This window comes from Melospiza georgiana, chromosome 1, assembly GCF_028018845.1.
Source record: "Melospiza georgiana isolate bMelGeo1 chromosome 1, bMelGeo1.pri, whole genome shotgun sequence".
Classification (NCBI taxonomy): domain Eukaryota; kingdom Metazoa; phylum Chordata; class Aves; order Passeriformes; family Passerellidae; genus Melospiza; species Melospiza georgiana.
The window spans coordinates 40259057-40271075 of NC_080430.1; the positions used below are offsets into that span (position 1 = coordinate 40259057).

The following is a 12019-nucleotide window of genomic DNA, read 5'->3' on the forward strand; positions in this document are numbered from 1 at the left end:
CATGTATATAGATGTATATATGTATGTGTGAGTGTATACAGAGATATATAAAAAGATATATAATGCATTCAGAGATGTATAATGCATTCAGAGAATTTGTGGCAGATCTCATTACTTCAAATTTTGCAGCAAATGACTGACATAATGTTAAACAAAACTCTACATTTTTTTGAGGTTAATACAGTGTATATAAAAATTTACAGCTATTTGAGATCTTAAATATTATTATCTTATTGCATAAGTAAAGCCAGAATTTCCAGGCATTTATTTACCGTGTAGGAACCGGAACCTCTGTGAGACCCGAGAGAAGCACAGCAGGGGAGAGCCTCACAAAAGCAATAATAGGTCTTTCTAAAAAATCTACTTCTCCCACTAACACATTTGATGCTTCTGCTCCTGAAGGAATTTTCTTCATGAAGTTCATATCAACCTATTCATACAAAGGTGAAATAAGTGTTTAATCCCTTACATTTCTTAGCAGAAATTCCATAACACAATTATGTTTATCAGAATTTACAAGACATTTATGCTACAAAGAAAAATTAAAAAGCAAATTAAATATCCCACAATACAGAAAAGACAAACACATTTAGAAAATGTCAGCCAGCCAAATAATAATAAACTATTTTCTATAAGTTAGAATTACTAACAACTAGTATACTCTAGAAGACTCCAAACTGCATAATCACCTTTCTAATATTATCATGACAAACATTCCGTGATAGGACATAAATTAACAAAATCTATGCACAATTAAGTAAGGAGAGTTCATGTAATTACACATGGTTTCTAGAATGCAGTAAGTTATTTCACAGCCATGTATTTCAAGTATGTCATAATTTTGAAAAATAATTTGTATATTCATACAAATCATAAAGAATATGATGGCTGAAAATCTTCACCTTCATTTCTGTACATAATTACAGAAGTGCATTAGAAAATGGTCAGCACATGAACTCTGTGTTCACATACACACACACACAAGCACCAGTGACACTGCTAGCTAGAGAACTTACAGATGGCCTCTTGAGTCCCACACCAAGTGTGCCACAACTACAGTGCCAGGAGGCTGGCTCCTGTCCAACAGGAGACAAGGCAGGTGTACACAAGGACAGGCCAAGCAAAAATATATAAACTGTGACAGAGGAGCAGGAATATATGGCACCTGCCATGATCAGATCAGAACTACAGTGTAAGCTAGCTTTCCTTAAGCAAAATTATTTAACTTGGCAAAACAATTTTCTTACAGTATTTCACAATATAGATGACACTTCTGACTGAATTTTATAGTAACAGCCACGATGGAACTTGCCCGGCAAATTTAGATTATGAAAGAAATATATGAGATTTACAGCAGATTTTTTACAACGTTTCTTTTAGAATATGGTATTATGTGTTACTAACGACTAAGATGTACGACAACTTTTGTAGAAGAAACTCATTATACATATAAAGCAAATTCTTCTTAAAAGCCCTCTTCACAAAAAAAAGGAACCAACAAAAAGTTCTAGAAAAATAAGTTACAACACAATGTACAAAACTGCTTTCAGAAGAGCCTTAATAGCAGATGTGTAAATATCTCCATCTGCATGAGAAAGTACAGCAGCTGCACTCATATGTTACGAAAATACTGAGAAGCATTCTGCTGGGAAGAATTTTAAAACATGTGACACATGTAGCCTAGATCATATTGTGACACAAGTTATCTCTCAGTACCTATTTCATGTGTACACTGGTACACATGTCTTAGTTGTAACTAAGGGGGAAGTTACAACCTGCACAGTTTTTGCTACATAGTTAATTGATGCTAAACACTAAGGTGTTTAATGTTACTTACCTTAGTAAAATCAACAGTGCTGTTTTCTCTGCTTCCTCCTGACCCAGTAGCTTTAACCTCTCCACTTTTCCCAGTGTCCAAACTTCCAGGTGCTGACTGTGGAGATGCCAACAGCCCTAAATTAAAAAAAAAAGGAGATAAGTTCAAAATGGTGCAGGAAACAAACTGAGTGTGAAACACTACCAAAACTCAATGTGGCAGCTTGCTTAATGCAAAAGTGCACGTTATTCAGTAAGTGCCCTACATTAGTATCATAAATGCAACATTAACAAGTCACTGGGTTGTCAAAAAAATGACATAATTAAAAAAATCAGGTATTGCCCCAAATGATGGCCATTTGCAAAACAGTCACCAGAAAACATCAGCTACTTTAATTGCAGAAAAGATAACTTCTGGCATTTTAATCATAACTGATTCAGTAGTTAGGATATAGCATCTTCACCGTACTAAGAAGTCCTTGGACACCAAATGCAAGCACCTCTAGTCTGCTGTGTAGCACTTACTGTAATTGTAAAGTGTCAGCAAGCCTCAGGCTACAACTACAGGGAATGTAGTCAACTAAGTTAACTAAGCTGTAAAAGTAAGTAGTGTACTACATGAAGGACAGCTTGCAAACTGTGCTTTCAATCAGCAGACCTAAGCTCCCACTATTCATCCAACCACGTGTTGCTATGTGGAATATATGCTTGAGCTGAAGAATACACACAAAGTTTTTCAAGTTCAGTATACAGCTTCCCTATAACACTTGCACCAAAACAAAATCGTGTTATGAATCCTGCTACATTGCCAGTAGTACTGAATTGCAGGTTCAGTAAAGGGTGCAATAGGCAAGTAACCCAAGCATTCAAACACTGAATTCCATGTTGCATCATGGTTCTCTCTACCCAATTAACATTTAAAAGCTGGTCTAGGCATGCATAACCAAGCCCAAATCCCACCTTTTGAATTACAGAGCTTTTTCTTGTTCAGTTTAACATGCACTACAAATGCATTTGGCCTTCTTGCTTGTCTACACTAGACCTTCCAGCTGTGGTGACAGAACATGCTTTCACATACCTTCAAAACCACATCTAGATAACGACTGAAGCCTAAACATTGTATTACATGGAGAAAGTTTGTATTTAGGTCAAGCATCTCTCCAGTCAAGATATAAATGAAACCCTCTCTGGCTATCTTCAGGCTACTACTCTATTGTAACTACTGGCACATAACTACTTGCATACCCCCATGTCTATTATTTCTCCATTTTGAATTTTTTTTTAGCATTTCAAATGATGACTGAATTCACTTTACTTCATCCTCATCTTTGTTTTCAAAAAGCTCTTCCAAAAAGTCATCATACAAAAACACGCAGGTCCGAGCCTTTACCACTAATTTTCATTCTTACAGTTCATAAGGGATGTAAGTGGTGCGGGTGTTTTGTCCTGAAGCAAAAACCAAATTCAAGTTAATAGGCTGTCATTCCTTCATAAATCCTAACATGCGCAATGAGCCAACACAACAAGAAGAAAACCCCAACAACAAAAAACACATTCTACTCTTCTGCTCCAAGATTTATATGTTATTCACAAGAATCATACCATCAACCACCTGTGAAATCAGCTGATTTAAGTATTTAACTGGTTAGGGGTTGACATTTGTAGAACTAGAAAGAAATATTAAACAGTTGTTGCAGAAGAGCAGCCTAATACAAAAGTTTAGACATATAAACGTCTTCATTTTTCCCCTTCTCTGTAGCAATACAGGAAACTTAGAATGTTTTTAACTGATGAAAGATGAGCCATAATGCATCGCTTTGCATTTTCTGGAAAAGCACTGTGAGCAAAAGCAAGCAGAGACTAGAACAAAAACAGAGAGACAATCAAGGAGAAGGACAGAGAATAAGGATTCCACATATTAGCAAAAATATTTATTATTTCAGTGCTAAAGTGACACTGATTCTTCTAAAAGGTTTGCCTTCAAAATTTCACCGATCAGTCACAGTCAAGGCTCACAAGTTTTGGCACTGACACAGGAATATTTGCCTGATCCTAAACCATGTGTGAATAGTTTTCCTTTCCATCGGCCTTGCAGTTAGACTGCTGCTCTCACAAGACAATACTGCTCACAGGTTTTCAGACCTGAGCAAGCATTTCCATATGAGACTGCCTTCATTACACATATCCATCAATCTGCTATTTACAGAGAAACTCTGAACCAAAGAATTAATCTTCTTTAATAGTGAAACACTTCTATTCCAATCTCACATCAATAAAAGAACTTATTTCCCTCTCTTCTCCAGTTTAGTAGAAGCAAACTCAAGGACAACTACCTAGAAGTACTTTTCAGATTGTAAGACAGAGAAATTCATTGTTATGAAGCTGCTGAGGGGATCCTTAAAAACACAGTGTTCTTCCTGATGTTAGTTAGGCAGATGGACCACTTGTCTCCTCTGAAAGACTACAGTGAAGTGAGTCTGGAGTCATTTGGAATAAAACCTCATAAATTCAAGTTAAGGTATTTATAACTACACCATCACTAAAAATCATGTGCTTTTTCTAGCCAACTACACTTAATACTGTGATCACAAAAATCTAATCAACATTATCTACAGAAAAAAGAAAGCAAGAAGATTACATACAGTTGTCTCACATCTGTTTCATATGAAAAAGATGAGTAATATATGAGTTCAACATCTAAGCATGACTATTTCAAAATAACTGTCTTTAGAAAAGCAAAAATTATAATACAAATCTTCTAAATATGAAGTCAACCATATTTGTACTTGAGGAAATTAAAATCAATTTTTAAAACTAAAGTTCAATGCAGCCCTAATGCAAAAAAAAAAAAGTTCAAATTACTACTAGAGGGCGAATATGCAAACCTCTCTGAATCAATATTTTCAGGAAGCAATTACTGTAAGAGGAAAGCCGTTGTAAATGTTATTTTGCTCACTTTCAAAGTACATTTCTCAGTGGACCAAAAGACCTTTTAAAACAGACTTCTTTGCTGTTGTTCACAGACATTATGAAACCTCAATGATGCTGGTGAATTAACTGTTAATTTTTAGCTGTGACACAGCTCACTTCCCAGTCCTTCCTATGGAATTCATTATTCAACAGTTCAAAGATGGGAAAACAAACACTGATCTTCAACTGATGACAAAATTAAAAAAACATTATTAAGAGAAGCCTTTGTCTAGTTGACTTACTAGGAACTGATGACTGGCTGATTAAAATTAAGTGGTAGACCAAAGGTGTGTCTCTTTTCCCTCCTTTTACAGTAACTCACATTAAGTTCAGAAACCTTCCAGCTATTTATGAAAACTAAAAAATAAAAGTCTGAATAACACAAGGCAAATGACAGAGGAATGTATACAGAAAAAAAAACACCTATTAGAAAATTAACACAGCTCCTCACACTCACAGGAGGCAAACCAAACTCAATCATACAGATTTGTAAAATGTATTCAGACTGCAATATTCTGAATTACTAGAGAGGTGATACAGACCATAACCTATAGTGGAATGGACCGGGAAGATTTGTTTGGGTTTTTTTCTTAATTAATACCAGGAAGTTGACTTCCTTGTCAGGGTTTTCTTTGACTCTTGCCTCCCAAGACTGAAATTGGTCCAGTTGCAGCCCTGAAGTCATAGTCTAAGAATGTCCTCAAAAGCAAATCTAAGGAAAAAAATGTGTCTTTCTGTGATCAGATGATTTCTAGAACTAAAAAAGCAGGGGAAATCCCAGAAAACAAAAATATCTTCATTGTTGGTGTTTATTATTCTCTTGAAAGACTTACGGATTAACTGGGAAATCATGCCTTTCAGATTTTTTTCTTTATGAGAAATATCTGCATGAGGAACAAAACTGATTTGAACATGACTTGGAGATTCTAGTAGAAAGCCTTACTAGTGATGATAGTACTTGAGCTTAATTTATTTGCCTTCTCCTGGATTATAAAGATCTTGTGTCTGGCATGCTGTAATTCCTGCCAGAGAAATGAGAACTGGAAAAACAATTACAGCTATTATTTTACTTCTGATTTCAAAGCACATTTGGAAGATGACCTGTGACAGAATTATCATCACGTGAATTCTCTTAATTTCCCATAAGGAAGTCAGAAAAAGAGATTTGTGTTTGCTTTTCTCAATTTAAGTAATGATGAGGCCTCTGTACTTAAACTGAAGATAAAAAACTATGACATAGTTTCTCTCCTGTTCAGTGAACTACTTGGCTGCTAATGTGAAAAGGCAGATAACCACAGCCTCCTTCTTCTCTGTCAGCATATTTCCACTGTTAAATGTAACAGCGTGCTCTTATTTATTAAACAAGTGAGGAAGAAAACAAGCAAAGCCTCAACTGATGGAAGAACCAAGGGAGATCAGTCCCCCTGCTCCCAACACACACAGGCCTAAAGCAGTCAAAGCTACAAGCTGGATTTTGGCAAGACAAATTTCTAGGAAGGGGAGGAAGAGCCTGATGACCAAAAAAGAAAGATGATTCCACCTTAAAAACACAATCTGTCAGGTAGAATTGTGAAGTTTCTAAATAGCTGGCAATTTTGCAAAAGTAAAGCTCGTATGACCGCACATACGCAGAATGCAAATGTTATGAAACTTTTACTAAAAATATTTCAAGAAAGGACGGAAAGTTCTAACAGTTTCTTTCAACTTATCTATACACCTACATACCCTTTTTGCATATAAAGAAGAAAGGCTTTGCAGATAACAAAATAGTAAATTGCTGAGCTCAGGCCTACGATTACAAGCTCCTAACTACTGTCTCCAATTTTGCCTGTCAAACACAGCAAAACACTCATGGAGTGTCTGATGCTGAAGCAGTGCAGTAATGGAGAACTATCCAGAAACAGCTGCAGGTGAACTAAACCTGATAATTTCATCAGTTAACTACTGCTGGTTTTAACAGTCATGGTTTTAAAAAGCACAAAAGCAAAAATAAAACTGCTTGAAAGCTTCATGATACAACTAAACTATGAATGCCACTGATAATTGTAGCTTTCCTAATTCTTTTCATATTCACCTCTAACACTTTACCATGGTTTCAGCTGCACCTATCTCAGGATATCCAACACTAGTTTAAGACATTACCTCAACCACTGACAAAACCAAAGCAAAACCTGCTATGGACTGTAGGTGAGTGAAAGGAAAAGGCCACCATTTTTGACATTTTGCTTATATATTAGATTTTAAAACCATATTCCTTTTTAATTACACAAATGAATGTTAATTAAAGAATTTTTTGCTTGCTTTAGTTAAAAGCTAAAAAGTTAAAAATGCCAAACAAGAAGACAGTCACAACTGAGAATAGATAAAACATGCAGGCAGAGGTAACAGTTATCATATTTCTTTGTGCCAAAAACATCGCAGTGCAAGTGATCCAGATGCAGAGAGCATCACACATGGACAGCTTAAATTTCAATAGTTGCCTGGTGTTTTGCCAATATTTTCCTCTGTCTTCTTTTCCTGGCTTTCCTGCACTTCTAAGTCCTCCTCAGGTGGGTGGATTACTACTGAAGGAATATCATCACTGGCAGGTGACACCAGCAATTCCTTGCCCTGAAGCGGGCTTGGCTGGGCACTTGTGCTTGGGCTGCAGGTAGGGCTGGAGGGTGGAGTGTTTTGAGGGGTGGTTACAGGGGTTGTACACCTTGAGGCTGCCGGGCTCCCAGCTCTTGAAGAAGGAAGAAGGTAACTGAGAAGAACCGACAAACGGCTGTCTGCTCTCAGGGAAAGATTGGAGGCAGAGAGACCTGTTCGCAAAGAGTGCCGGGAGGCTGAAAGGCCTTCCCCTGAGATAAAACAAATGGAACACCATGAGGCTTACAAAAGGGATAGATTATATTAAATTCAAACAAACCAAACCAAACCCACACAGATACAAATATGCATTAACAATTTACATAGTAAATTGCAAGCTTTATGGGCCAAAGTGTCATATTCATGCAAGTAAGATAAGAGGTAAGAGCAGGTCTGATACCAGACATTAGGAAAGTCAGAAATTACTGAGGAGTACTAATTAGAATGCCAAAGATCTGAGGGAGAAGATATTATCTTGAGTCAGAGTAAGATTTGTTAACAAAAAAAAAATATCTCTTGACACTGACTCTTCAATTTTCCTATAATTCCTTATTACTAATTGCACAGCAGCTAATCCATACAAAAAATAAACTAAAAAATCAAAATATTACAAGACTTGTGTTAACTCTATCCATTACAAAGAATTGTTAGTTTTTAAAAAGTGATCATGATCAAACATATCTAAATGTGTTAAATGCAGCTGTCTTCCAATAAGAGTCTTGTTTTATTGAGAATTTTCCCAGGCAGCTGTAGTCTAATATATATTTTTGAAGAGGGCACAAAAATGAGATACACAGCCCCTTCTCCACACCCTCCTGCTGTGACTTACCAATAGCCCCACATGACTAAAACCAAACATTTCTCCAAAATCCCTTGTTACTTTTGTTGCTCTAGTTTCCATGTCCTACTAATTTCTTATGAAGAGAACACAGTCTTGTGATGGTTCCTTCAGACTGGAGTTTGTAATGGATTTTTCAGTTCTTCCTTAAGCAGGAAGACAGACTGTTTATGCTCATATTAGTACTTCCATTAAAAGATTTAGTGATACCATTTCTCCCATTTGCCACAAACACTTTTCCTGGGATGACCAGTCTCCTTGAAAACATTACTGATGACTTCTCCTACAATCCCTGAAATCCAAAACATGCTGGTTTCATGTACCATGCCATCAAACAAACAAACAGCAAACTATACACATTTACTTTCACATTTATACCAAGCACTACAGAGACCAGTAAGTTGAACAACGACAGAAAAATTAACAAGAAGGAGGTGCAGAAAGCATGCCTAGCTAAAGGTCACATACATTCCCCTCCCCGCAAACAATCAAAGAGTGGATCCTGCAGATACAAACCTGCTTTAAGAACAAAAGCCTCAAAACTCAACTATTAAAATATCAAAACTGCAGAGCAGTAAAGAAAATAGGACCAATAGAGCAGATTTGGTTGCCTATAATAATCACTACACTAATAACTAAATTCCATAAGTATACCTGATAAATTACAAACATGTCCTAACACACACAACCCTCTAAGGAGCCTAAGAACTAATATGTAAATATGCATGTTTGGTTTACCAGCTTATTAGAGGGTTACCAAAGCATAATAAAAAGAAAAGTAAATTAGTACATGCTCATCATATTATACTGGTTTCTTGTTTCAGCATATATCCCATAATCTCTTGTAAAAAGAGTATTAAGAATAAAATGCCCTAAAAAATGGAAGTGATACATGTAAGATAAGTGTCAAGAAAGATTATACCTGGGGATACAGGTGTTCAAGGATGGGCAAAACCAAGGCTGTGTGTGTGAAATTTTCATGTTTGCTGAACAAAACATGTAAGTCAGGAGTTACAGGAGACATTATGCTCTTAGATCAATTAGCTGCATTTTCATTCTTGTAAAAATAAATCTGAAACTATTAGAGAAATATTTAAGCATATATCATATATGCACTGGCTAACAAAAAATCCTATCAGCAAGCTCAGGCATTCACTGGGGAATACTCCAGCATATGTAGCCCCTAACAAGCACTTAACTAAGTGAAACATACTCAAAGCAATGAAGCATCCTTCAAGACAGAAAAGGAAGCTCACTTCAATGATTGATTCATGAAATCAGGGTAAAAAATTTCAATTTTTCAGAATAAAAAAAATCCATATGTCTTACTTAATGCAAGGCAAAATGAAACAAAGAACAGAGATGAAAATAGAGGTCCCATAAAAACACAAGAATACAAGTAAGCTGCTCTGTAGTCCATATTGCTATTTGGAATTTGGGACTGGATGTCTAGAATAAATTTTCAGGAACTGGTTCAAAAAAGGTATCTAAGAACATTGCTAATACCTTTCTTGGGTTTGAGATTTTTGTTCCCATTAGAACCTTCTCTATAAAGCAAGATAAAAATAAACAGCTGACAGTACTACCTTCACCATTGACATAGCAAACTTGTCAAATGAACTTAACACTGGGTTAAGACACAGTAACTGTCAGCATCACTGAACTCATGATCACTAAATCTCTTATGCAAAGACTATAAAAGCAAGTAGGATCCATCTGACACATGTATAAGTTATGCCACAGGGCTGAAATTCCTCAAACATTGCACATTTTATTTAACCATATACCAAAAAAAAACCATTAGGATCAATTTATGTCTACTACTATGCTTCAAAATAATAATGCATGCTATGGTATACAGGCAGGAGCAGAATATTTGAGTAAATTCAAAAATATCATCCATAGCTACACATCACACACACACTCTTATTGTTAGTTCTTTGCTCATCAAGAAGGAAACACTTATCTGTTATTACCAGCTGACCTTTCCTTCATCTCCCAGTGAGAGCATCATTTACCAGGTTAGTATGAACTGGAGGCTACAACTTATCTCACCATTTCGTTCAAGCAAGTGAGGGTCAGAATGTTTCTTGCCTATATCTGCGAAAGACCGAACTAGAGGAATCCGACTGCTCAGTTTCTTCTCGTTCTGATGATGGTGCCTCTTTAGAAGAGCCTCTCTCACTTTCTCTCTTATGGATTCATCCAGCTGGCCAGAGGCAATCATGTTGTCCAAAACCATATCTACATGATAATAACAAAAGAAGAAAATTATATAGGTAGCTATCACATCTCTCTTTCACCTCACTCAAGCACTGCAGTCATATCAAATAATAAAAGAAAATCAAAATCTATTTAAAAGAAAAGTCTTCTCTTTAGCAAAACCATCTTCAAGAATCCACAGGAAATTTTCAGATGTCACTAAACAAGTAAATGTGAGAATAAGAAAAGTACAACATGCAGATCCAAGCAAGGGTATTTATTAGTAGCATCATTTCAAGAAATGTAAGGTACTAAGCACCTTGTAATTTGAGCCATTTAATTCAAATTTCAATGGAAACTCACTTTCAAAAAATGTATTTATTGTATTCAACAAACCTACACTAGGAGTGAATTCACGAAGACAAACACAATGGAAAACAGACTTATGACAGTCTTAACCTGGTGTTCCCTTCTTTCAGAAATATATACAACTACATAAAAGTGAAAGTTGCTATGGAATGAGAGGAATTACACAACTCCTGTCATCTTCAGATGCTCTACTGAGACTCTTTACGGAACTTCATGTGATTCACATGCTTTAGAAGAGGAATTATGAAACAAAGTCTAGGTATACAATCTAAAACTAACTACTCATCTGTCAAACAATATCAAGTTTCAAAAGGGCATCTCACCAGTATTCTCACATCAGGAAAGAAAGCCTACATATCAGGGAAAATACCTACTGTGTTTCTTAGAGGTCCATTTTTTAAAAATAATAAAAAATATAAAACAAATTCATAAAAGACCTCAACCTGCACAAATAAACACAAACCTATGTGACAAAATTTTAAATATATTTTCCCAGGCTTAACTAATGTATCGAGACTTAACTGCATTGTTAAACTGAAATTTCATAGAACTTCTCACAATGAAAAATGTTAGGACTCAGGGTAGGGCTCCGTCCTGACTAACAGAACAACATGCAGTAAAGTGTCTGTCAGTACAGTGCAGCTTCTTTCTGAGATCACTGATAACACACAGCCACTTGTTACAGGTTCTCAGAAGGAAACCAGCCACCCTCCCTCTCCTGTTATGAGTAACAAACAGTATTACCTACTGGGTATTGCTGGCTCCTGGAAACAAGACAGCACACTTGTATGCCAAGCACTGCTAAGCCACATGCTTCAAAATGGCACCTAAAATTAACTTGAAACAAGTTCACACAATCTCTTAAGGCACCCTAGTTGCAACTCAAGTGCCTGCTATCCAGAGTGCTGGTTACATGGAATTAAGCAATTACTTTGGTTATGTATTAAGATTATTACTAGATTTGATTACCAAAAATAAAATTATAAATCAAAACATTACATTTACAAAGATTACTGAATGCTCTTGCTCAGTAAGTCAGAACAATAGGAAGGGAATACCAATTTCCTGAGCAAATTTCAAGGATTTCAAAACAAGAAAACATTTCAAGTGCTGCCAAAGTTTTTAAGGCCAAAACACTTTGTCCTTCATGCATATGTTGGTCAACCCTAAGTCTAATATGATTCCTGAGAAGGC

General features: G+C 36.1%; 1 protein-coding gene across 2 annotated transcripts in view; it reads right to left on the reverse strand.

The window, feature by feature from the left end:
- Positions 1 to 12019, reverse strand: part of SLC4A7 (solute carrier family 4 member 7) — a 66783-nt gene that overhangs the window by 30365 nt on the left and 24399 nt on the right. Inside the window, exons 6-9 of one of the 2 annotated variants that reach the window (XM_058019788.1) lie at positions 10310 to 10498; positions 1838 to 1953; positions 1017 to 1076; positions 273 to 430 (exon numbers count right to left, since the gene is read on the reverse strand). In XM_058019788.1, the coding sequence (XP_057875771.1) occupies positions 273 to 430; positions 1017 to 1076; positions 1838 to 1953; positions 10310 to 10498 (523 nt within the window). Of the gene's footprint in view, positions 1 to 272; positions 431 to 1016; positions 1077 to 1837; positions 1954 to 7265; positions 7629 to 10309; positions 10499 to 12019 lie in introns of both variants that reach the window. The other variant, XM_058019780.1, reaches the window with a different exon arrangement.